The 27,588-nt window shown below is 34.3% G+C and overlaps 1 protein-coding gene across 1 annotated transcript; it reads right to left on the reverse strand.

Annotated features, from left to right (window-relative positions):
* Positions 1-18,216: 18,216 nt before the first annotated feature.
* LOC131624569 (pathogenesis-related protein 1-like) lies at positions 18,217-19,058 on the reverse strand. Its single transcript, XM_058895519.1, has one exon. The coding sequence runs from the start codon at positions 19,034-19,036 to the stop codon at positions 18,509-18,511; it is 528 nt and encodes a 175-aa protein (XP_058751502.1). The 5' UTR covers positions 19,037-19,058; the 3' UTR covers positions 18,217-18,508.
* Positions 19,059-27,588: the final 8,530 nt, after the last annotated feature.

Raw genomic sequence — 27,588 nt, forward strand, 5'->3', positions numbered from 1 at the left:
CAATCTCTTCTTCTTGTAACATTGTGTCTGTCTTGGCAAAACCTGGAGATAATAATAAATAGGAGGTTTGTTACGGAGAGCAACCTGAAGAATCCGATATTGCAAGGGGTAATAGGAGAATTATGGAGAATATGGAATCTAACGTCGGGAAGAAACTGTGGAGGTTAATTTCAGAGTTGGGCGTTGATGCAGGCAAGCACGACAAGGACCTTGTTGAGAAGCTTGAAGACATGGAGACAGTAACTCATCTCAAAAAACTGGGCAAGAAAGGGTCTGTCAATATGGCTCAATGATCATTGGTTCATTGAATATCAGAGGAGGAGGAAGCAGTGCTAAGAGGAGGAGGATTCACCAACTGATTGTGAAAGGTAATGCTGACATCTTTCTTATTCAAGAATCTAAATTTGCCACTATTTCAGATAGTTCTTCCTATAGTTTTTGGAGGAGAAAGGATATAGGATATTCGTTTTTGCCGTTTGTAGGAGTGTCTGGAGGGTTAATTTCTCTGTGGAATTCTGAGTGTGTCCAGGTTCTGTGCAATTTCGGTGGGGAGGGTTTTTTGGGGATAAAAGTGGTTTGGATGGAGGAGGTCTACTATATAGCAAATATCTATTCTTCTTGTATCAGTGGGGAGAAAAGGGTGTTATGGAGGAAGTTGCTTGATTTAAAATCTAGATTCACAGATGGAGAGTGGGTGATCGGCGGAGATTTTAACACCGTGAAGAATATGAATGAGAGGAAGGGGGGTTCGGGGAGATATAGAGCTAGAGAAGCGAGGGATTTTTTGGAATTCATTAACTTGAGCAATTTGGTTGATGTTCCTAGTAAAGGTAAAAGGTTCACTTGGTTCGGAGGGGACGGGAAGGCGAGAAGTAGGATCGATAGATTCCTTGTGGCGGACAATATTGTGAGTAAATGGGGAGTTGTTGGCCAAATGGTGGGTGATCGGGATGTGTCAGATCATTGCCCAATTTGGTTGATGAGTAGTAAAATGAATTGGGGTCCTAAACCTTTTAAGGTTAATGGGGAATGGTTCTCGAACAAGGATTTCTTACCGTTTGTGGAGAAGGCGTGGAAAGATATAGTGGTGAAAGGGAGAGGAGATTACATTCTTAAGGAAAAGTTGAAATTACTTAAAGAGAATTTAAAGTGGTGGAATGTGAATGTGTTCGGTAAATATGACTTGGCGGTGGAGGAAGGGGTTCATGTTATGAATGAGGGAGACGAGATGGTAGATGATGTGGATAGAGGGGAGACTATTTTGGGTGAGGACGAGTTGAGTAGAAAACGAAGAGCTCGTAGTGATTTTTGGTTGAATCTTAAAATTAAAGAGAATATGTTGATTCAAAAGTCGAGGCTTAAATGGTTGAATGACGGAGATTGCAATAGTAGATACTTTCACAATGTTATGAACTTGAGGAGGATCCGTAACCATATCGGTTCTATTGTTACCGAAAGAGGCGTGGTCGATTCGGTGGAGGAGGTTAAGGAGGAGGTTATGTTGTATTTTGAGGAGAAATTTTCCGAAGAGGTGGGAGGGAGACCGACTTTGGAGGGAATATCCTTTTCGAGGCTTAATCGGTTAGAGAAAGATAGTCTTGAAAGTCCTTTTTTGGAGGAAGAGATTAGGGAGGCAATTTGGAGTTGTGATGGAGTTAGAAGTCTGGGTCCGGATGGATATTCCTTTTTGTTCATTAAGAAATGTTGGCATTTCATGAAGGCGGATTTTATCAATTGTTTGTCTTGTTTTAATCGGGAGGCTTTGCTATCTAAGGCTATTACTTCTTCTTTTCTCACTCTTATTCCGAAGAAATCCAATCCTTTGGGCCTTAATGAGTATAGACCTATTTGCCTTGTCGGATGTATTTATAAAGTCATCTCTAAACTTTTGGCGTCAAGATTGAAGAAAGTGCTTAGTACGGTTGTGTCCGAGTGCCAAAGTGCCTTTGTTCCGGGAAGACATTTATTGAATGGGGTTTTGGTGGCGAATGAGGTGATTGATTTGGCTAGGAAGGACGATAACGGGTGTCTTCTTTTTAAAGTAGACTTCGAGAAAGCTTATGATAATGTAAGTTGGGATTTTCTTAGATTTATGTTGATGAAAATGGGGTTTGGTGACAAATGGATGAAGTGGATGGAGGCTTTGATTTTTGAGAGTAAAATGTCGGTTCTAGTTAATGGAAGTCCTACCTCCGAATTTGTTGTGAAGAAAGGATTGAGACAAGGGGATCCTTTATATCCTTTTCTTTTTGTGATGGTTGCGGAAGGATTGAAGGGGATGGTAAGGAAGGCGGTGGAGTTAGGTGAATATGTTGGTTTCAATGTTAGGAGAAAGTGTAGTATGGAGTTATTACAATTTACGGATGATACTCTTTTGATCGGGGAGGGAAGTTGGAAGCAAGTTTGGGTTATCAAGGCTATTCTTAGAGGTTTCGAATTAGCGTCGGGCCTCGGTATTAATTATCACAAAAGCAAACTTATAGGGGTGAATTTAGGTGACTCTTTCATGGAATGTGCTTCTATCTTTTTATCTTGCGGTAGGGAAGATAGTTCTTTTACTTTCCTTGGTATTCCGATAGGTATTAATCCTAGAAGGGTTTCCTCTTGGAATTTTATTTTAGATAAAATAAAAAAGATGCTCTCGGATTGGAAAAATAGGTTTCTATCTTTTGGTGGTAGGTTGACGCTCCTAAAATCGGTACTTTGTAGTTTATCCATTTTTTGGCTTTCTTTTTATAAAATTCCTAAGAAAGTTCAAAAGGGTATAACAAAGTTGGAAAGTAATTTTCTTTGGGGAGGTATGGGGGAGGAGAGGAAAGTTCATTGAGTTAGTTGGAAGACTATTTGCTTACCGATTGAGAAAGGCGGTCTTGGTATTCGAAGGATAAAAGATTTCAATTTAGCGCTTTTGAATAAGTGGCGGTGGCGGATATTTTCGGGTTCGGAAGGTCTTTGGTATAAGGTTTTGAAAGCAAGATATGGAGATATCAACATTAAAGTGGCCTCGTGTGAGAGTTCTATTAATGTGAAAGACTCTAAATCCACTTGGTGGGCGGATATTCTTTCTTTGGGAAAATTCTATGCGGAAGATCTTTTTATGGATAATTGTAAGTTGGGTTTAGGCGATGGTTTTAATATTCCTTTTTGGCATGCAAAGTGGTTGGAGGAGAAGAGTTTGAGGGAGTTGTTTCCGGAGGCGTATGCTAGTTCGAACTTGAAATTTGTGGCGGTGGCGGGGATGGGAGGGTGGAGTACGAATGGGTGGGCTTGGGACCGTTTTGGTTTGGACGCTGTCAATAATACAGTGGCGGACAGCATGGTCCAGCAGCTGTTGGAAGCGGTTCAGCACGTGCAGCCGGATCCGGAGGTTCGGGACAGCATCATTTGGTTAGCGGAGCTGGATAATTCTTACTCGGTACGTAGTTGTTATGCTCTGTTTAACTTCTTTCATCTCCCGAGAGGACCGGATTTATTTCTTGCTAGAGTATTCTCTCTTATTTGGAAAGTGGTGGTCCCTAATAAAATCAAGTTTTTTGGTTGGAGGTGTTTGTTTGATAGATTGCCAACTAGGGAATTACTTTTTTGTAGAGGATTTTCTATCTCTTCTCCTAATGTTTGTGGTTTTTGTGAAATGGAGAGGGAATCCTTGTCTCATATTATTTTTTCTTGCTGTGTTTCTTGCTTGGTTTGAAAAGATTTGGCTATGTGGATTGGATTTTCCGAGTACGCTTTTGTGGATGTTTGGAGTAGTTATTTTGATTGACACTCCTTTTGTAAAAATAGGAAAGTGAAATTCGGTAGGGAAGGGATTTTTTGGTTAGCTATTTGTTGGTCCTTATGGAAGGTGAGGAACGGTATTATCTTTCGGAATGATTCGTGGAGCGTTTCCAACATTATTTGGAGCATCAAAGAACTTATTTGGAGATGGTCCTTCATTGGGAAAATTACCCGTACCAACTACAATTTCTATGAGTTTTTCAATAATCCTTTATTGTATTTTTCATAGGTAGTATTTGGTGTGTAATTTTCTTCGGAGTTTTTGTTTCATACCCCACCTTTTGTAATCGTGTGTTTTAGAACTTTTGGTTCTATTAATGAAATCTTGATTAAAAAAAAAGTATTTCTATTAGTTTTAATTTTATATAACCGGAATTTGTGAATGTTTGTGAACTTTGTAAAATAAACTTCATTTGATGAGATGATTTTTCATTTTATTTTTTGAATTCAAACATCTCATAGATTAAGAACAAGCCAAAGAGACCAAACATGTTGTAAATTGTGATTATATTTCAAAAGTTTAAATAATTTTTATAAATATGGGAAAATAATTTTTTAATTATTATTATTCATATAATTTATGATGTGTAACTGATTGACTTGACTTAGTCAAACCCTGACTCCTTTCCCTGTATCCTATATATAACAACTTCCTTATTTTTTATAGGAGAGAAGATAACGAGAAAATACTCACTTTCTTCTAATCCTTATTTCTTTCAATTCTTTCCTGAGTTCATCTTTCTGTAAATATATTTCTTGTGTTGAATCTCGGGGGATTTGCGCTTATGAGGCGGATAAATCCTTAAGGACAGTGTACTTACACGCCAGGTTTATTTAACAGTTTATTATTTTGTAGGTTTAATACAAGAAAAGAGGATTGGACTATGCAGGTGACCAAATTCTACAACATAATATACATAAATGTCCCCTAAATGCGCAACTTAATTAATCAATTTTATATAATTTATGTAACATATGACAAAATGCACAACTTAATTAATCAATTTTATTTTCTCACTTGATTTTCCGCTTCAATTTACTTTTAATGTCGTATTATTCTAATTATAAATTATATTAATCAAATTTTTATATGTCAATAACTAAAATTGTTTTGAAGAAAAAGAAATAAACATGTTACATAGTTAAAATTATAAATATTACTGTTCGTAACATTTTTCTGTCAAAGTAGCATTATTATTTTTATAATATGTTTAAGCATTCCAAAAAAAAGAAATATTTTATAGAAACTTTAATATTTTAATTTTTGAGACATTAAATATGTAGATTACCGAGATAAATTTATTATTTTGAAATGTTTAACCATTGCCGTGAAGGCACTAGTTAACATTTCTTTTTTTTGATGATGAATGATTAAATTATTCTCCCTTTGCAAAAATTGGCACGGTGATGACCGAATTTATTGTCATATGATGTTAAAAAAAAATCATGTATGCAGAAGATTTCATATGAAATATAAATATTAATTAATAGTTGTAAAAAAGCGGTTAGGCCTATATATTTAATTTGCAAATTATATTTTTAAATAGATTCATTCATCAGTCTTCTGGACCTTTGTTAATTATTATAATAATAAAATTCTAAAAGTTCAACATATATCGCATAAGAAATTGTCCACTTAACAAAATTCTACATATATTGGTCAAGAAGTATGTTGCTCCAATATATGATATAGAATTAGGTTCCGTTTGTGGAATAGCTGATTCTATTGTCAATGAAAACCTTATTGGATTCTCTTGCTTCAAGAGTGGTTGATCACCATGGATTTTACCAAACCATTGACTTGGTTTATGAGTTTTATGGATCTCTTGGTTTTTCTTTTTCTTTATCTCTTTAGGGGCTCTGTATTGTTGTACGGCGGTTAGGACTTGTTTATTTTTCTTGTCTCTTTTATTTTATTGTGTTGTTGTGCTTTCAATTTATATGAGTTATGGAAGGACGGGTCTTGTGAGTGTGCAGGTTGCTCAATTGCCCACAACACATGGCCTTAAAAATTTAGGAGCCTCAAATTAGAGATTGGCCCTAGGGATGGCAATGGGCAGGACATGGGTAGGGTACTATAGTACCCATCCCTATATCTGCGGTTGGAAAAAAATCCTCGTACTCGAGCCTATATCCGCTTGGGTAACAACTTTAGCACCCGTACCCGTGCTCTTTGGATATGTAAGTATCCATACCCGTACCCATTACACGCATTTCTAATAAAAAATAAATATATCAACTATAAAATATCATATCATTTTAAGTTTTTAATAACATTGAAATGTTTTCAAAAAACTTATTGTAAAATTATGAAATAAACGAACACTTATGTTACATATGTAATGGTTTAACATCGATGTATTTTTGAAAATTGATAGACATTTATTTTAATATAATAATATAAATCAAAATATATAAATATATATGTTGTGCAGTTATGGGGCAGGTTGGGTATAAGTTGCCCATACCCGCATTCATACCCGCTTATTTAAGTGGGTAATTACCCGAGCCCGTGCCCGTACCCATTCATGCGGGTTTTTACCCTACCCATTGTGGGTATTTTTGTGGGTACCCACTGGAGATGGGCCAAATTGCCGTCCCTAATTGGCCCAATAAAAAATTAGTTAAGAATATATACTACCATATCTATCATCCATACCTTTTATTTAACTTAGCATTTATAATATTTTGTAAGTTTTTTACTAGTTCAATTTAATTTATGATACTATATATGTTACGTATTCTTTTATATATATATATATATATATATATATATATATATATATATATATATATATATATATATATATATATATATATATATATATATATATATATATATATATATATATATATATATATATATATATATATTAATACATGTTTTGCACTAAAAATATATTTGTACATGTAAATGTAAGTGAGTATTATGGTCTATTTTATGCAAGTGCAACCAAATTTTTAGTATAATGTATTAAAATTTTGAGGATTTTTTAAAATAAAAATTTAGAAGTATTTATATTTTTTTAATCTGTACGAATTGACATATATAATAAATTTGACATAGTGGTATTTGTTGGAACATACGAATCAAATTAAGGTTTATCAATGAAGAAAATGAAGAATTGAAGAAGATGAAGATTAAGGAATTTGAGAGAGAGAGAGAGAGAGAGAGGGGATAAATTGGCATTAACAATAATAGGAGTAGTGAGCCACTACGCCGTACAAGGGCTACGAAAACGCTTATTTTGGCCTTATAGAGCGCTTTAAAGCGCTTCCATAGCCAGCGCTGCCGTAGGTAACGACAGCGCTTTTTGATACACCAAAAGTGCTTTCGTAGCCTCCCCTTTAGCAGCGCTTTTTTTAAAAAAGCGCTCTCGTAGCATCCCCTATAGCAGCGCTTTTACCAGAAAAGCGCTCTCGTAGCATCCCCTATAGCAGCGCTTTTTTCAGAAAAGTGCTCTCGTAGCCTCCCCTATAGCAGTGCTTTTATCCAGAAAAGTTCTCTCGTAGCATCCCCTATTGCAGCGCTTGTAACGCCCCAAATTTAATTAATTATTTAATTAAATTAAGTTAAGGATTTATTCGTTGGAATTAGTCGAAGTCGTAATTTATTGTTATTATTCTAAATGCGTAATTGGATTAATATGTTGATTTGAGCAGTTAAGTTTATGGTCGGATTAATTAGTCGGAGAAATACAATTGCGAGTTGGTATTAATTAATGAAGGAGCAATTGTAGTTGTGGATTATTATTGGGAATAATATTCGTGATGTTATGTGATTATTCAATTATGTGTGTTATTTGGCTTAATTGAGTAATTAGAGGAATATTATGAATTGGGCCAAAGTGGAAGAAATATAACAATGAGATTGGATTGTGGGTTAAGCCCAATTAAGAAAAGAAGGATAGTAAGAGAGTTAGGGTTTTAGAGACATAACTCTAATTTGGTGAAAGAAGAGAAAGAATAGAAAGAAGAGAAACAAGGGAAGGGAGAGGGAAAGCTATGGCATGAAGAGGAAGAGCTCCATTGAAGGAAGTGAAGCTTTTGCTAAGGTAAGAGTGGGGTTCTTACTTTCTAAGGGTTGACATGATAATGTATATGGTGGGTTAGATTGTATGTTATTCTCCATGGAAGTTGTGTGTAGAGATGTTAGGGTTTATGAACAAATGTGTAAATTTATGATTTGAAATGTGTTTTAATTGATGTTTGATGATGTTATGATGTTAGAAGATCCATAATAGATGTTATAATTGTGTATATAACATGTATCCTATTGTTGTTCGCGATGGTTGGTGTTTTCCAACTTGATTGGGTTGAGTTTAGGGGTTTTGGGATGGGTTTCGTATGCTGTTTTCTGTGTTTTGGGGGTTTCTGAAATCGCCAGTTCGCGCCGCAAACTGCTTGGCAGAAAGTTAGGAATTTTTGAATTCGCCCAGTTCGCGCCGCGAACCTTGTTGGCGCCGCGAACCCTGTTTTGCAGAACTTTTCCTAAACTTTGAAATGATGTAACTTTTGATTCGTAACTCCGTTTTAGGCGCCGTTCGAAGCGTTGGAAAGCTAACGCAATGAACTATACCATGATGCAATAAAATGATCCATATGATATAGTTTCCTATTATGTTTATTGGGATTAAGTGATAAACTATGTTGTGTTAACATGTGAAGTATGTTCTTTGCTATGAATCAATGTAACCATGTTGCGGTATAACTTGATGTATGTTTTCTTATGATGATACAATGTTATTGAGATGATGATAAGTACCTTCCTTATGATGAATGAGATAATGATGTATCTGATGATATGCATGATTAATAAAGATGTTGTATGCTATATGCGATTAATTGTGTGTATTTGATATGTATGAGTCGACGATGATGCCATGCGATGACTTAACAATATATATGAAATTGAATATAACGTATTATGATGATTACTTGAATTAAGGAATGTGATGAATGTGTTGACGTTGTTGGCAATATGATGAATCGTTGATGTTTGTTATAATATGATGAATTTTTGGTTGTTGTTAACATGATGAATTTGTTGTCGTTGTCGCTAGTATGTGGAAATTGTTGTTGTTGTCGTAGACCGTATGGTCAATGTTGATAAGTTGTATTGTGATGTATTGTGAGGTGAATTGCTGTTGTATGATGATGCAACATAGTGACGTGATTGATAAGTGATGCATTCTTATGAATGATGATGATTTCGTTGTTATTGAAGTTCGAAATTATATTGATAATGTTCGATGGTGATTTAGACGATGTTGTGAAGTATTGTTTATGTGGTTTGTATGGATGTTGTATTTATTGAGTCACATCCATTGAATAAAGAGACGGTGGCCTTAATGGCAAATAGCGTTGGTGGCCTTAATGGCAAATAGCGACGGTGTGCCCAATGGCAAATTTTGAGACGGTGGGAGTTTTACTCCGAATGGTACCACATGCATTTGCATAAGTCGAGTCACATGTGAATTGCATTTGAGTCTTATTTGATTATGTTTGTGGTGACGTGATGACTTGATGATGAGATGTTTGTTGTGATGTGTTGGAATCTTACTGGTGAATTGCATATATTGTCATGGTTGATTGTTGACATTGTTGCCATTTCATATATTGTCTTGTTTTCCGAATGCTATGTATCTGTGTTGATTGCAATATGAGTATGTTTGTTGGTTTAAGTCGAATTGTGACATCCCATCTTTGATGAATATTTTTAAATGCACTCTGATTTTCGCTTATAATTGCGGGGTAGATTTGGGGTGTTACAGCGCTTTTTCTTGAAAGCGCTTTTGTAGGTTGCACTTTTTTTTTATCTTTTATGTTTTTTATCTTTTATGTTTTTTATCTTAGGTAGCAATTTTAGGTATAAAGCGCTTTCGTAGGTAGGCCTATAAGAGCGTTTTTGAAAGCGCTTTCGTTGCTAAACGCAGTATTTTAAAGTGCAACCTATAATTTAAGCCTCCCAGTTCGACCTGTACTTTATATTTATTTTCAACCTGTAATATTTTCAACTTGTAATATATTTTCAACCTGTAATATTTTCAACCTATATTTATTTTCGACCTGTAATATATTTTCAACCATTAATATTTTCAACCATAAATAGGACATTATATACCAATATAATACCATTATAATCTAAAATAATATATATACACCATTATAGTTCAATTCACATGTAACTAATATAACTCATCAATAATTCTTTCATCTGCATGCCAAGTCAAGTGTCTTGAATCAGTTTCACTACGATACATGCGTCTAAATCTCGGAATTATAGAAAAATACCATAAGACTTTAGCCAGAGACAACTTTTTCTTATATCGAGAGGCACCGCATTTAGGACACTCATTCAACGCTGCATACTCGTTTCGAAACAAAACGCAATCGTTTGGACAGGCATGTATCTTATCATAGCTCATGCCAATAGAGGACAACATCTTTTTGGCCTCATACGTTCGATTAGGAAGAACATTATCCTTTGGTAGCATATCTTTCATAAGGGCTACACTACGCCAAATAAGCTATTTAATAGCATTTTTTTGTTTTTGATAGCGTTTAAAAGTGCTATTAATCGCGCCGCTATTGTAAATGTTTTTTGTTTAGTAGCACTTAAAAACGCTATTAAAGTACCAATTTTTAATAGCATTTTTTCTAAAACGCTATTGAAGAATGCATTTTGTGTGTGTTTTTATTAGATTTTGACAGCACTTTCAAACTAAGTTCTATTAAAGGGCACATGTTTGATAGCGTTTTCAAACAAAGCGCTAATATATGATTCATGTTTGATAGCACTTTTAAAGAAAGTGCTAATATATGACTCCTGTTTGATAACACTTTCAAAGAAAGCGCTAATATATGACTCATCTTTGATAGCACTTTCAAAGAAAGTGCTAATATATGGTACTTTTTTTTGCTGTACATAAAATCATTCTATTGGTGTGCAAATATCAAAAAGCTACATTTAATTCAATACCAAATAACACTTTAAGTTACTCATTGCATACATATTATGATCCATCAATACCAAATAACATTTTAAACCAAATCCTCTTGTTTACAAATATCATAACATATAGAGGGTATTTAGTGTACTTAAAAAAAGGCATTTGCATAGCCAAATTTGTAGATGCATGTATTCCATCTAAGAGTACTTTAATCCAAATCCCAAAACAAAAAGTCATATTCTCTAAATAAAACACCTAAAAAGCAAGAAACGACAACAAAACAACACCAAGTAGTAACCACACTTCAAGAACCAAAAGCATTGAACCCATAGGTACAATCATTTAGCTAGGCAAAATAATCGCTTCTTGTTTTCCTGTATCATAGAAGAAATATTGATTATGTATTGTACAATAAAAAACAATTCAATGCTCAAGTTGCAGGAGTAGTTCTATAAAGATGATCAGTATTGTAAAACAAAAACAGAACAATCACGAATTGAGAAAGCTCAAGGATCAATTTTTCATTAGCCAGCAAACAGAGGAGCAAGACAAGGTTGACAGATGAATGCATTGCTGCCAAAAATGGATTAAGCTTCAATTCCCTTAATTCTCCAATCAAATTTCAATCTAAATAAGAAAACATCAATTGTTTTTTTATTATTTTTCATAAAGATCTTATTCCCTTATTTCAAACAAACACTCATTAACACAGTGAACAAAAAACAATCAATAAAAACAAACACTCAGCAACACAGTGAACAAAAAACAATCAAATCAACACAATTTCCACATCTTTCAAATCCAAATGCTCAAATCAACAACATTATAGTTTTATATAAAAATAATAATTATTAATATTATTAGCAAGGGTTTTGTTTTCTGCAGCAAACCTAAATGATAGTTTGCAGAATAAACAAAAGTCAACAAAACCGAAAATTGAACATCTAAATCAAAAACATTTGAACTTTAAATCCATGAGTAATATTTGTTTTGTTTATCAAATATCAGGTCAAGGGAAAACTTACCAAAAAATCATCCACCATATAGGTAGCCCAATTCTCCTTGACCTCGGTTAATTTATCATGAGAGTAGGTACGACATTTGTGGTCATAAAAGTACTTCAAATACAAAAACATCAACAATTAATTGTGTTAGAATTAAAGGCACATTAATTTACAAAATAATAATAATTAAAATCACGTACTTTTGGAGGAAAAAAATCTATACTCACTTCTCAAACTTTGTTTTTAAATTTTGAGGACTTTCAATATTAGAATCAAAATCTAGAACATAAGAAACATACAAAATTTATCTGTTCAATCCATATATAAAGAGAAACAAGATATATAATTTATTTGCTTCAAATTCTAGAAAGTCATAGCATGATTGCTGCCGTTTTTAAGGCTTTCAAATGGCTAACCAGTATTCTTTTACTCCAATTAAATAACCAACTTAGATTTTACTTTTGTTTGGAAACTATATTTTCTCTATGCTATCAAACCTGCTAGTGAGAGATCCAACTCGATAGAGCTAGAACTCGTCAGAGTTGAGTTCCATTACCACGAGGTTGACAATCATAAAATAACATCCAAAATCAGTCCTTGTTTAAGCTTCAGTGTTAAACCAAAGCAAAAAATTTCACAACAATTCAAAACACACAAATAGAATATATAATTATATAAGATTTAAAGTTTTTACTTTAATTTCAAAGCCTTTTCTAAACCATACACACATGTTTTTGAATCATCTGGCACCAAAGGCATGTCAAATGATTGTCAAAATGATTGTGAGTGGTTTCTAAGAGCAGTAGCAGAGTAGGAAGAGTACAACCTTGCTGCAAGAATGGGACAACCACTGTTCACATGAATGAGAGAACATGAGAGGGAGTGCACATGTCTTACTTGTTGGAACCTTAATTCTTCTCAGCTCTTACACGTCCTAGTCATGTATATAAACTTGTGATCTCTTAATACATTCTACAGGGTAATAGAAAAAAATTAATACTTGAAGAGTTAGTTATTTACAACAATTAGAATTTCCAGTTTTCTATATTATTGAAGTATAATGGGATGGTGTTGTGATTAGTCTGTGCCTGTAGATTGTGAAGCAGGGTACAATACATGACTATTGAAATATAATGGGATGGTGTTGTAATTTTTAGAAATAATTTTGAAGCAGGGTACATGTACATGACTGATAGCAGAATATTCTAGAACTAAGATAGAAAGATGAAAATAACTTCGCAGTGAACCCAATTTTAATTCTAGATTAAGTATACAAAGGGGCTAAAGAAAAAGTTAAAGGAACTAAAATCTAAACCTGGAGACTTGGAATCCGATTGTTCTTCCGCCATGTCATTTGAATTACATATTCAAAACATATCAAGTGTACAAATATGTTGATAAAAGTATATAAACAAAGATAAAGCACTATTTTATTCTCAAAAATTGATTTTGGATGCTAAAATTTGGAGCACGTGGCTTTTACAATTGATTCGCAGCCTCTAATTTATTCCTCAGCTCAATTTTGTTAGAATATATCCAATCATAAAGTACTACGTATTCTACTGATTTTCATAGAATCAAATCAATTCAATGAAATCAAATGCTATAACAACAGAAATTAAATATACATAAAATTAGAGAAAAAAATACATTATCGCATGATCTGCAACAACAAGCCAAGAACACCAATCATAAACAACAATAAAAAAACTTGATAGTGTTTAGAAGTAACACATATGAAATAAAAGTAACAAAAGAAAATGAAAAATCAACACAGAATGTTCATATCTGAGAGTTAGTTTACGAAGAAAAGAAGAAAATCAGTAAACCTTGTTTGTGGCCGACACCTTTGTCGACGGTGGCACTGAGCGCACTTAGAGCTACAAAGATTAAATCTGAACAGAGATTTAAATCTCAATTAAATCTCAACTCCAACTTCACAGATACATCATCTATCTTAATTAAATATGACCAAAGATTCTAAAGCCCTAGAGCTACCAAATGAAATTAAACAGATTACAATAGTATTTTCAAACAATTGATAGAGGAATTTGAATCAATAACATACAAAAAACATGATAGTGTCAAGAAATCAAAGAGATCGTTAGAAAAAAAAATCACGCAATCGAAGTGATTCCGGCCCGTTTCAACTTCGGCAAAAGGCACAAACGTTTGGTACAATTTTCTTATCTTTCTGCTAGCTCTTCACATCAACTTCTTATTCTACTTCTTCTGAATGTGTGTGTTTGTTCTGATAGGAAGGGGTTTCACGTGGTGATAGGGTTTCACCGGTGAAAGGATGAAGCCGATGATGAAAACGATGGTTAACGAAGATGGTGATGAAAGCTGAGGATGAAGATAGGGTTTCTTCGATGGTTTTGATTTCACGGCTGAGTATGTTTAGGTATTAGCGCTCACCCAAATCTGTATGAGCCAAAATGAAAAGTCACCCCTTTTTTATTTTCTTATTTTATAAAAATTAATAATTGCAATTTTAAAGGAAATGCTATCTTAGTTAAGAATATTAATAGCATTTAAAAAAAGTGCTATCTTTTTTAAGTTTAATAATAGCATTTTTTCACAAGGTGCTATCAAAATCATATTGTCAGCATTCTATGATAGCGCCCGACTACAAAGTGCTATTATAAAAAAAATTCTTCCATTTCAATAGCACTTTCTTCAAAAGTGCTACCTTTTTTAAGTTTAATAACAACATTTTTTTCGCAAAGTGCTATCAAAATCGTATTGTCAGCATCCTATGATAGCGCCCGGTGACAAAATGCTATTATAAACTTTTTTTCCTTTTCAATAGCACTTTCTTCATAAGTGCTATTAAATTAGGCGATACAAAAAAACAAATTTGGCGTAGTGCTAATAACTCTGTAAAACTTTTATCCGACCATCCATTGTCCGCCTTTAAGTTGTACAACTTTAACACCGCAGACAATCTTGTGAATTTTGTACAACCATCATACAACAGTTTCTCTGCATCGCTTACCAACCTCTCGAACATTTTGGGACAATCCTCAAGATCTTCTTCAAGCGCTTCTGCAATCTCTTCGACTCGATCATAATCGTATGTGTCTGTGCAATCGTCGTTTGAAGCATACATCGTATTACACCTCGACTCAACATTCCCGTTACTCTTCTCACCATGCAAATTCCAACATTTATAACTTCTATCAATTTCAAACCGTAGTAAATGTGATGCCAACTGACCCCCATCAACCTGACCCCTATAACAACAACCTAAGCAAGGACACGTCAAAACGTAACAAATTCCCATACCCCTTTCTCATACTCTTTCGACAATCGATTTGAATTCATCCATGTCTTATCCATCTCTAAATTTAACTAAACAAAAACAACTAATTATTAAGGCATAAAACGGTATAATACGTTTCTGTCAAAACATAAAGTATACACGGAATGAATCCGAAGCAATCAAACGCAACATATTACTTTGGCGAGAGAGAACAGTTAATTACATGTATAAAAGTAAGCAACTTCTAGACCCACACAATATAAGATTCTTGAAAATGATCAAACTTTCACTCTTCACAAGTAACCCCTATCTAGCAAAGATATTCCTGAAAAATATAAAATGAAAAAGTTAATTGAAGAGTATAAAATGACATGGATAGACAAATTTTACATGTGAAAATAAGCATCATTCCATAATTAAAGTGTATGCTTCAATGTAATTTCCAAATAATAAGCAGAGTTTGTGATCCTAATTAGTGTACATGTGAAATATGTCAAAAATTACTAGTTGTGTTGTGTTGTGTTGAACTTAGTGTATATGTTTGTGGAACTTTGTGTTGCAGATACAAGTAATTTGAGAAAGAAATTTACCTCGGATTTTACCGAACTCAAGAAAACGCAGAGAATAAGCGTTGTACGTCGAACTAGGTCGGGAAACGCTACTAATTCAAAGGAAAGAAGTGAATTAGTAAGTAATTAAATTTTATTAAGCTATAAACTACGCATGAGAAGAATTGTATCAATTGGTAGTGGTAATTAATTTAACAAACTATTAGCCACTAACCTTGTACAGTAAACCCACTACAATTTCCCACTCGAGCACAGACTTGTTGTAAACCCGTATATGCGACAACAACGAAGGAGTGCAGTTGTAATAACCATAGACAACAACCCGTATATTGTATCAATTGGCAGTTGTAATAACCCTAGACAGCAACGGCGACGACGACGAAGGAGGGCTACCGGAGCAGCGAACAGAGACGAAGAAGGAGACGGAGACGGCGACGACGACGGTATAGGGCGGCTCTGAGTTTGTTTCGTTAATTTGGAGAAGAAGCTCTGAGTTCGTTTCGGAAAATAGAATACTGAATATGTTCGTTTCTATTTTTTATTTTAATTAAAAGGCCTTAGACACCGCTTTTAACAAAGCGCTCTCGTGCCCCCCCTTTACCAGCGCTTTAAACAAAGTGCTCTCGTACCCCCCCCTTTACCACCGCTTTTAACAAAACGCTCTCGTAACCCCCCTTTAGCAGCGCTTTCAAAAAGCGCTCTCGTACCCCCCTTTACCAGCGTTTTTTTCCACCTGTTTATAGTTTTAGTTTTAGCACAATCCTATAGCAGCGCGTTTCATAAAAGCGCTTTCGTAGATGCACTGCTATAAGACAAAATTGGCGTAGTGAGCCCATTTATATAGTACAATTACAAAATGATTGGGAACTAATAAAACTGCCAAAGCAGAAACAGAAAAACAACACAGCTTCAGTGTAACCGGTTACAAAAAACCGCGTAACCGATTACGCTACTACAACAGCATCAGAGAATCTGTTTCACGGGTTCGTAACCGGTTACGGCAAACAGCGTAACCGGATACGGCAATTGATGTGGTAAAAACAACAGTTTCAACATTATTGAGATCGATCAAAATCAAATTATACTTTGATATTTTGTAATTTAATTTTTTTTAACTTTTTATTAAATGAAATACTTTGTTATTAGCACTATAAAATTGTTCAAAGAATTAATTTATTTCACCAAATTGTATGAATGTTTATACAAATAAAATAATTCTAAGAATAGAAAAAAATGGGAAAATAATAGTTGAATGCATCAAAATTGTATTTAAATGTTTTTAAATAATTTTTTATTTTTAATATCTTTTTATGTTAGTTTATAATTTAACTGAAAAATATATATATATTTTAATTTGTTTTGTTTTTTTTATTAGAGGTGAGATTTTAAAATTTGATCAGAGCCTTAAAATTATTTAGGACAACTTTGTGTAAAGGAAAAGGATTAAGTGATTTTGTCTTTGGTAATTTTGAGTAGCTTTAATTGACTTTGATGAAAAAGAGAGTGGAAAAAAAAGGAAAAAAATAAGAGAGACTTTGCGATTTCTGGCTGAATTCTACTACAATGGCAGGTTGAGTTGCGACATTAATAACGCGTTCATTACACTTATTCCAAAGATAGTGATTGGATGTCAATAAAGCTTAACAGAGTGATTGGAAATGGGGAGGACACATTAATATGGATAGATCCTTGGAGTGATAATGTTCCTCTTAAATATAGGTTTCCGAGTCTTTACGCGATATGTCAAGATAAAAACATGAGAGTAAAGGACTTGGCAATTGGTACAGGTCAATGGAACTTCTATTGGAATAGGAACTTGTCCCGAGAAGAGTGTGCATTAGCGGAGGAACTGAAGGAAAAAATGCAAAGGATTGTCATTAATTATGAGAAAGTTGATACTTGGACATGGGATTCAGGGGTATATAGTGTTAAAGAGGCGTATAACATAATTACGTACTGAGAATTCGATCGACGTTGAAAGGCTGAAACTCGCAGAAGTTTTGAGCAAATTTGTCCCTTTAAAAGTAGCAATTATGGTGTGGCGATTATTCCAAAATAGAATTTCATCTAAGGATAACCTTCACAAGAGAAGGATGTTGAACGGTTCTCAAACGGAATGTTCATTTGGCTGCAGGACTATAGAAAATGTTTCTCAAATTTTGTTTTGAGTGTGATTTAAACCTGCAGGCATAGACGGTGATCACTCGATGGTTAAACATCTTTACTGCGCTACACAATTCAATTATTCCAAACTTTCAACAATTCATCGGGCTGTGCGGAATAGACAGAATCAAGACAGAAAAATTCAATGTTATATAGTATGCTTGTATTTGGTTAATATGGAAAGGGCGTAATGAGAAATTTTTTTGAGAAAAAGATATATCGGCTGAGCACCTAGTTCAAGAAGCAAAAATTCTATTGTAGAAATGGTTGAGGAGCAAGGTGACGAGATTCAATTACTCTCTCGGAAAGTGCTTATGCAGCCCAAGACAGTGCTTGGGGTTGGGTGGATTAAGTTCCAGCCCGGTTCAGGTCAATACAGTGGATGAAGACCTTCATCTTCTTTGAGCATAGTTCTCGTCGCCCAATTTTGTGAAGTTTTTGTCCGGCTTGCTCTGCGTTGGAGTCGTTGCTGTATCAAATCAGAGTTGACAATATTTAGGGCATATTATTGATACTGCAAATGCTGGCATATGCATGTTACAATATATATCTTTACTTTATCAACCAAATATATTATAAACAATCAATTCCCCACTAGGTGTACAAGAATTGACATTAAAATTACAATTATACAATAACCCACCAAACATAAAACAAAAACATGCAAAACAACAAGAAAAGCCACAAAATTACATATGAAAACATACAAATTTGCCATTTATTTTTCACACTCATAATAACATGGACTGTTCAATGGTATATATTGAACATCTTCAATCACTTGCCATCATGTTTCTTGAAGCTCAATGGTATTTCAAAAGGACTATTCTCAAAAGGCCACTCACCAATAAAGTTCCCCGGTGGATCATAGTTACAGCTAACAATAGTGCTACGACCATTGCTACACCTCACCCTAGCACAACCAAGCCGAACCGAATCGCGCCAAACGACTTGCGTATAATGCAAGCACTCACCATTGAAACAAGAGTTCGAATTATAGTCATAGTTTTGTATCTCGTCGATCCACATATCGACCGCAGCTGTTCCTGTAAGGTCAGGACTGCCCCAAGCTAGATTCTCTCCGTATTGGCCTCCAGAGTGCACTAATTGGCAATTTCCTTTAAGTTGGTTCAGATAGTTTTTTGCGAAAGATGCAACGTTTGCATCCCATGTTATTGGACCGACACCTACCTCGGAACGTGCTCGGTTGTGAGCGTTGAGAAAGTCTTGTGGTGAGTTTTGAGCGTATGTGGTATGTGTTAGTATGGCTAACACAGCCATGAGAGGAGCAAATATTGAGATCATTGCTAGGAGAAATGTTATTTGAAATATTGATGGTTGGTTTTTATGACAATATTGTAAGCCTATTTATAAGAGATTTTTGGTTAGATGAAGTTAAATTAGTAATTTGAGTTTGATTTTCTGATGTGTCCAATCTTGCACATGATAAGGATCATGAATTGTTTTTTCTTTTTAAATAAATTAATTACTTATTTCTTATTCATCAATTCTACAATGACATCACTTCGTTTTTCAATTTAGTGTTCAACATTTTTTTTCTCTGTTTTTCTTTTTACTATGTCATATTTATTTTTGTTGGTATATTAATAGGTCTATTCAAAAAATTTAAGAACTGAATTGAACTAAATTGAACTGAAATTAAAATAACCTAACTTGATTGTTCAATCAAACAATAAAGCACAAACAATTTTAGAATCGAACCGTAATTGAAATCGAACTATACTGAAACTGAAAATAAAAAATATTAAAAACAAGTTAAAATATTTTTTTAAGTTGAAAAATAGTTTAACGGTTCGGTTCTTTAATAAACAGTTTTGTTTGAGAAAAATTATCTTCTAACGAATCGGTATAGTTCCGAATTTTGAAATGGTACACCAAACCAATAATTTTTTAATTAGTTCAATTTTTAATAAATTAAAACGGTTTGATTTAATTTAAGTGAATTTTTACTATAGTTTAATTTGATTCGGTTGAGTTTTTCTCGCGAACTGTATGATTAACAATCCTAAGTATATAAGTGTTATGAATCTCATATTACATAAAAAGATGAAATATGTGCCGATTAACCGTCCTAAGCATGTTCTATGATCTATTCTTGTTCGAATCCAAACAACATCATTTAAGCACTTTTTAAATTTTTTATTTAATATCAATTTCCGCAATTATGGAAAAAAAAAATTAATAACCAAGTTTTAAAAAAAATATACATAACTAACCTATATTTCAAGAAAATTACCCCAATAATCATGTTTGGGGGGATTTCACACGTAGGCGTCATTTTTTTTTAAAAATTTTCCAATTACCTGCGGATTTACTTGCAGATTTAGCATTACCTGCGGATTTACCTGCGAATTTACCTGCAGAATATTTTAATATTTAGTCTGCATGTAAGTCCGCAGGTAAATTCGCAGGTAAACTGCATGTAAATGAAAAAATTTGAAAAATTAGGAGGCGCCATATGGAATGGCGCCTAGGTGTAGAACACCCCCAAACATGGTTATTTGGGTAAGTTTCTTGAAATATGGGTTAGTTATATATATATATATATATATTTGTTAAAACTTGGTTATATAAATTTTTTCTGCAGTTATGCTTGCAATTCAGAGGAAATATGTGTTTTTGTTTAAATAACTATTAAATTTTGTCATCTACTTATAAAGTAATAACAGTCAAGACATTCTCAACTCATCAATCCATATAAAACATCAACTATATCTAAAACCTACATCAAACAATATATTAGAACGTGAATATTATAACCATTTATCTTAAATGCAGTGCCGAGTGTTGCAATACAAACACTGTTGAAAATAAAAACATACTGATCATGAATTGAGGCAAAAGCTATGTTTTAACTTAGGTAAAAATACATATTTTCTAATAGTGTTTCGTAAAATATATTTCTATGGAGAAAAAATATTTCTTTAGAGAAAAGTCTATATCAAAGAATTTCTATTGAAAGAAAAGTTGATTTAAAAAAAAATTCTCTTTCAAGAAATTACCATCTTCATTGATAAGAATGATATTTATATCATATTAGAGAATGTAACTATAGAACGGTCCAAGCAAAAATCTATTACAGAAAATTATCATCTTCAAAAATAAGAATCATATTTGTATCATTTTTGAGGACGTAATTATAGAACAGTCCATGCAAAGTATAGTAGAATATCATCACTACAATATAGTTAAATTGTTTCATCGTACGATATAGTAATCTGTTTGCACAATTTTAAACATTATCACAAAATGTTTTGAAAATAATACACAATTCAGTTTAATAATCTTTTAAATGACAATTTTTTGTTTTTAAATTACTTTATCTCGAATACAACATATGAGTTGAGATTATAGGAGTTAGTCTTCTAAACGTTACACTTGCATATATACTATGTTAACTATAAAACCTTAGCAGCCTCTGCCATGTCCTACTTTCAGCCGCCACATTAATTAAATGTGATATAGCTACTTGTTAATGTTTATTTTGGTAAAATATTTGGAGTATTATTTTAACTTATGAACAAAGATGTCATTATTTTAAAATAGCCATCATGATGAAAAAGAAGTTGAAATTCTATCTCCCCGTTTTTTTTATTATAAGTTGCTTTTAAAAAATTTGTACTATAATATAAGTAGTTTTACAATTATAATAAATAATAAATGATATTTTTTATTATTATTGTTTTTTAATTATTTATTATTATTATTATTTAATTATGTAAACAATTGTTTATTATCATTGTGACCATAAATAATATCTTCCGTTAATTACTAGTTTTTCAGAAGTGGATCATCATGTTTTCTGCACAAAAAAAAAAAACAAGTGGATCATGTAGTTAATTCATTTTCAAGAAAAGAAGTACTACAATCGTTGAACACTTGCTTTGGTTAGAGGTCTTCTGTAAAGAGACTTTCACTTTAGATTTGGGATGGTTCTTTAGGTTGGTTTTTTGTTGGATAGTGTGAAAATGTAAGAATGATATAATTTTCAATATTCTTGCTTTGTCGTCTTTTGATGTATTAGGTAGGATCAAATTGTTCTCGTGAGAATGGTTGGTAGTTTTTTATAAAGGGTTTGTTAATGGCTTTTGGGAGGACTGGTGCAATTATCCTAGGCTAATTTTTTTGTTGATGGCTTGAGGGGTTGTGTTCCCTCTTTTGTTGTAATTGTTGTATGTTTGGATTGAAGCACCCCTAGTGCTCTTAACTGATTCCCTATTTTGCTTTAGAAAAAAAAAAGAAAAGAATGTCCATTGGCAGTGTTTAACAATGACTAAGTCATCAATTAATTGGTACTAGGGGTCCTAACACAATAATAATATTATTAATCACTGATTACATGTTGTAATACATTTGATAATTACAAAATTCAAATAATGTACATGCATCTTCCAAAATTTCTTACCCACTCTAGGTGAATTTCAAGTACAAAAGAGTGGTTATATATTAATTCAAATTATATACTAGATATAATAGAAGATGATTTGATAAGGACATATTTATGAAATGAGATCTAGATTAAGATTAAACAATTTAAAATTAGATATTATTTTTAATTTATATTTATATTATTTTTTTTAAATAAGCAATTGGAATTACTAGGAGCAAAAGGGATGCTCCACCCCAAAAATAATAGGAAAGCTCCTACCTCACAAAACAATCAAGAGGTCGAATATTCCAAAGATAAAAATTACATAAGTTCACCTTCTTATGAAGAGAAGATAACCACCTCCAAGAGTTGTGAATAATCTCCGACATACACTCGTTAAAGCTATACGATTCCTCTCTAAAGATCACCGCATTACGCTTTGTCCATATCGACCAAATCGTAGCAAGCCAAACATAGGCCACAATCATTCTCTTATTTAAACAAGGGAACTTCTCATAATTGTAGAAAAAATACCCAACTCCTCGAGGTTTAAAAGGTTGGCTAATTCTAACCACATAAACACCCTTCTCCAAATGTGTGAAGTAATTTCACAAGAGAAGAAAATATGAGATTGAGATTCCTCCTTCTCCAAACAAAGAGGACATAAAGAATTCACACCTTCCACCAACATTCCCCTTCTCACCAATTGATCCCTAGTGGCTAACCGTTTGTGTATAAATCTCCAACCAAAAACTAGAATTTTCGGAGGGACTTTGCACTTCCAAAGATAGTTTAACGCCAAAACCTTCTTGCTATCCAATGGGGGACCGGAAAGAGAAGTCTTGAAAAAATCATAGCACGACTTAATAGAAAAAACTCCATTCGGATTCCGATCCCACGAGAAACTATCTTCCCCAAACTCCTTAACAGCAACTCGGTCAAGCAACTCCACCAGATTCTGCAGCATTTCCGTGAGTTGCTGCCCAGACTCAATAGATTCTCCATTTCCGCTGTGATGCCTAGCTGAACCCACCACTTCTATGTTACCGCCCCCTCTGCTGTTTGTACTGCCAGCAGCTTGAAAAACCTCTTGCTCAGACATAGAAACATCAGCAAGCACCGAACCTCTCTGCTGGCCAATTCTATGCTGAATTGCCACTGCGTCTTTAGCTGCCACCGTCCCCTCACCAAACCATTTTGCAAAGTTCCATTGCCACTCTCCCTCAATAAAATCACCTGCATAATTAACAGAATCCATATGATTTATGGACAAGGAAAACAGCTCGGGAAAAGATTCCATCAACGATTTTTGACCCGCCCAAGAGGCATACCACAAAGGAGAAGACTCTCCATTACCAATTTTACACTTTATATCACTTGTAAAATGGTCAAAGAGAAGCCTCTCGTAATTATCCGACATAATCAAATCTCTCCACCAATGTGAATCTTTTTTGTTCAAAACTGAGTTATCCCCTATCAACACTTTTAACTTCGGATTGCCATATCTAGCTTCTAACAATTCTTGCCACACCGCCTCCTTATCCGTTAAAATACGCCATTTCCATTTACTAATTAACGCTACATTCATTATCTCCACATTTTTCACTCCCAAACCTCCTTCCTTTATAGATTTACAAACCACGTCCCATCCAACCCAATGAATACTCTTCTTACTATCATCTCCGCCCCAAAGAAACTTACCTTGAATACTTATTTCTTCCAACACCTTCTTAGGAGCTTTGTAAACGGATAACGAATAAATGGGAATAGCATTAAGGACCGAATTAACCAACTCCACCCTCCCCGCCATACTAAGGAATCTACCTCTCCACCCATTTAAACGATTCCTAAGCATCTCTAAAAGATCCTTCCACATCGCGATTTTCCTAGGACTTTCTCCCACTCTAACTCCAAGAAATTTGAAAGGTAGAGAACCCACTTTGCAAGATAAGAATGACGAAGCCGCTTCTAAATACCAATCTCCTACATTAACTCCATAAATATTACTCTTGTGAAAGTTGATCCTCATCCCGGACATCATTTCGAAACCTCTTAGAATAGCCTTCAAACTCCACAAGTTCCCGGTATCTCCTTCGGCCAAGACTATGGTATCATCCGCAAATTGAAGTAAATCAACCTCCTTGTCTTCTTTGTATTTAAAACCACGGAACTCCCCTAGCTCCTTAGACCTCTTCATTAAAGCCGTTAGAACCTCCATTACTAAGACAAACACAAACGGAGACAAGGGGTCACCTTGCCTAAGACCTTTCTCCACCCTAAAATCTTTGGTTGCACTCCCATTTACAAGAACGGACAAAGAATTAGTAAAGATGAAACACTCCATCCACCTCAACTATCGACCACCGAAACCCATCCTCTTGAAGATATACCTAACAAAATTCCAACTTACTCTATCATAAGCCTTTTCAAAATTGACTTTCAACACAACACAACTCCGCTTTTCTCTTTTGGCTAAGTCCAACACCTCATTCCCAACAAGTATACCATCTACTATATTTCTTCCTTCTATGAAAGCCGATTGATTCTTAGAAACTAGCTTTCCGATAACCTTCTTAAGTCTATTAGCCAACAACTTAGCCAATATCTTATACAAGCTACCCACCAAACAAATAGGACGAAGTTCATGCAAAGCTTGAGGATTTTTGACTTTAGGCACAAGCGTAACAAAAGAAGAAGTGCATGCTTTGGTGAGTTTTGCCTTCTCGTAAAAGTCCTCAACAAAAGAGAACACATCCTCCTTTAAAACCTCCCAATTTCTTTTAAAGAATTCTAAAGTAAAACCATCCGGTCCGGGGCTTTTGTTCCCATCACACGACCAAACCGCCTCTTTAATCTCTTCTTCCGAAAATCTTCTCTCCAACCAAGTCACATCATCCTCCTCAATGGCTTTAAACTCAAGACCCTCCGGAATCGGCCTCTCACTATCCTCCTCCTTATAGAATTCTAAAAAGTGTCTTTTAACCTCCTCCTTAATATTTTCAACTCCTTCTACCCGACCATTAGGAATCTCCAAAGAAGTAATAGCTTTACGCCTATTTCGCTCCTTCAAAGAGTTATGGAAAAATTTTGTATTCTTATCACCCTCCCTCAACCAAAGATTTCGAGACTTTAGCCTAATCATACTTTCTTTAAAGTTTAGGTAATCCCAAAAATCTTTAGTCGCCTTCCTTCTATCCTCTACTTCCTCTTCCACTTCACCCCCATATTCAACTCAATTTCCCTATCAATAGCATTTATCTTTGCCGACTCCTCATCCACCCTCAAATCAATCCAACCGAACACATCCCTATTCCACTCCCGAAGACGCTCCTTCAACTTTTTTAATTTTTCACAAAGCACAAAATCCCCCTTCCTCTAATCTCCAATCCCTTCCACTCCTTAATAAAAAAGGCATTAAAATCTTCATGCTTGAGCCAAGTATTATTGAAGCAAAAAGGTTTAGGTCCTCAGTCTAGTTTTCCCACACAAAGTCGGATCGGGGCATGATCCGACATATCTCTTTTTTCTATCCTTTGATCAACCACCTCCCACACCTCTACCAACTCCTTAGAAACTAAAAATCTATCTAATCTACTCATAGATTTTCCATTCTCTTTGAACCAAGTAAACCTCCCTCCTACACAATTAATATCAATTAAATCCATGTCCTCCACAAAACATCGGAAATCTTCCATACCTCTCCAATCACGGTTACTTCCCACCCCAATGCGCTATTCGTTTCTCAAAACTTCATTAAAATCTCCCGCCACACACCACTCCTCATTCATCCTTCTATTTTTGATCCTAATCAAAGACATCCAAGTGTTTTGCCTCTCAATCCTATTGCAAGATGCATAGATATTCACAAGGTTATACACCAATCCTTTCCAAGTTATATTGATACCTACATAACCTTTGTCTGCGAAGCTATAGTTCACCTTAAAACTTCCTACCTTCCACAATATAACCATTCCTCCCGATGCTCCTATCGAGTGACTCGCCGTCCAACCAACTTCTTTGTTTCCCCAAAACTCACTAGCAATTACTTCTTTGAAAGACTGCAATTTTGTCTCTTGAATAAAACAAACATCTATATTGTTTGACTGTATCAAAAAACTGACTCTTTTTCTTTTAGAATAAGAACCACCCCCTCTGATGTTGTAAGATAGCAGATTCATGGGACACTTCTTTTCAACTCCTTCTCTCTCCTCATCCCCTCCTTATTTCTTAACTCCATAGCATTAATCATTCTCTCATTAAAAACATCATTCTTGCAACTCTCCACCCCCAAATTATTTATCGACTTCCACACCTTTATTCCCATATCGGATTTTGCACTAATACGATTATTGCATCTAATAATATCAGATTCAGCCACCGAAGAACCAGAGTAGGACTCACCTGTCGATATTGAATTTGTAGGAGATGGACAGACGACCGTGTACACCGCCTTTGCTACCGTACCCTTGCTATCTCCTCTTTTGGTTACATCCGCTCCACCTCTAATTGATCTAGGAGCTAAGCAATCGAAATAAGAATTGGAAATAGGGACTTTTCTTCCCAAACCCACTACACTCCTTTTATTTTTTGACTTCTGCTTATTCTTTATGATTGTTTCTGAATGCTTTGTCACGTGCATATCCTTTTGGCACACTCTCCTACAGGCTTCATCAAAAGAAGTTGGTCCGAGATTATGGTCCGGCTCACTCCCAGGCCCAATAACATGCTCCATTGTAATACCCGGCCCACTAGCTTCATTCCCTTTTAATGCTGAGTCAGCATTACCACAAAGTTCTGCCGTATCCTCCGTATCCTTAGTCTCCCCCACACAGCTAATGGAACTGTTACCAATATTAACATTAAATGCAACCCTATTCTTTGCCTCGATTCCTTCCTCCTTTCCTTGCTCAGAAGAGTCAAAATACACCTTTTCATCATTATTCTGACCATTCCCCCCTTTTTGAGTAAGTAGCATACTATCCCTATACAACTTTTCCTCGTAGCTTTTCTTCCCTGCCTCTGACCCATCAACCTCACCCTGCATCGATTCTGCTTCCTCCGTATTTAAATTATAATTTTAACTGTTTGATTTCAATACCACGACAAATAAAATATCAAATTTATAAATGTGTTAAATTGATTACTGCAAAGAATAAATGGTCTCATATTTATATGAGAAAAATGGTTGGTCGCTTTTGTTTTGAACTTTTTTTTCTTCTGAAAAAAAATTTTTTGTCTCAAAATATTATTAATAAAATACATTAATATTTTTTTTTCTGTTTTAAAATACAAATTTTATTTTTTCAATAAGTAATATTTATTAATGTTTTCATTATGATAATCATATTTTTTGAACAATAATTATATTTATTGGATATCACACAAATTGTAATTAATAATAATATTTTAATAAACAATAATAATTTTGTCATTGAATTCAATTAAGTAAATGTTTTCTTAAAAATTC

Source organism: Vicia villosa, linkage group LG1, assembly GCF_029867415.1.
Source record: "Vicia villosa cultivar HV-30 ecotype Madison, WI linkage group LG1, Vvil1.0, whole genome shotgun sequence".
NCBI classification, from domain to species: Eukaryota; Viridiplantae; Streptophyta; class Magnoliopsida; order Fabales; family Fabaceae; genus Vicia; species Vicia villosa.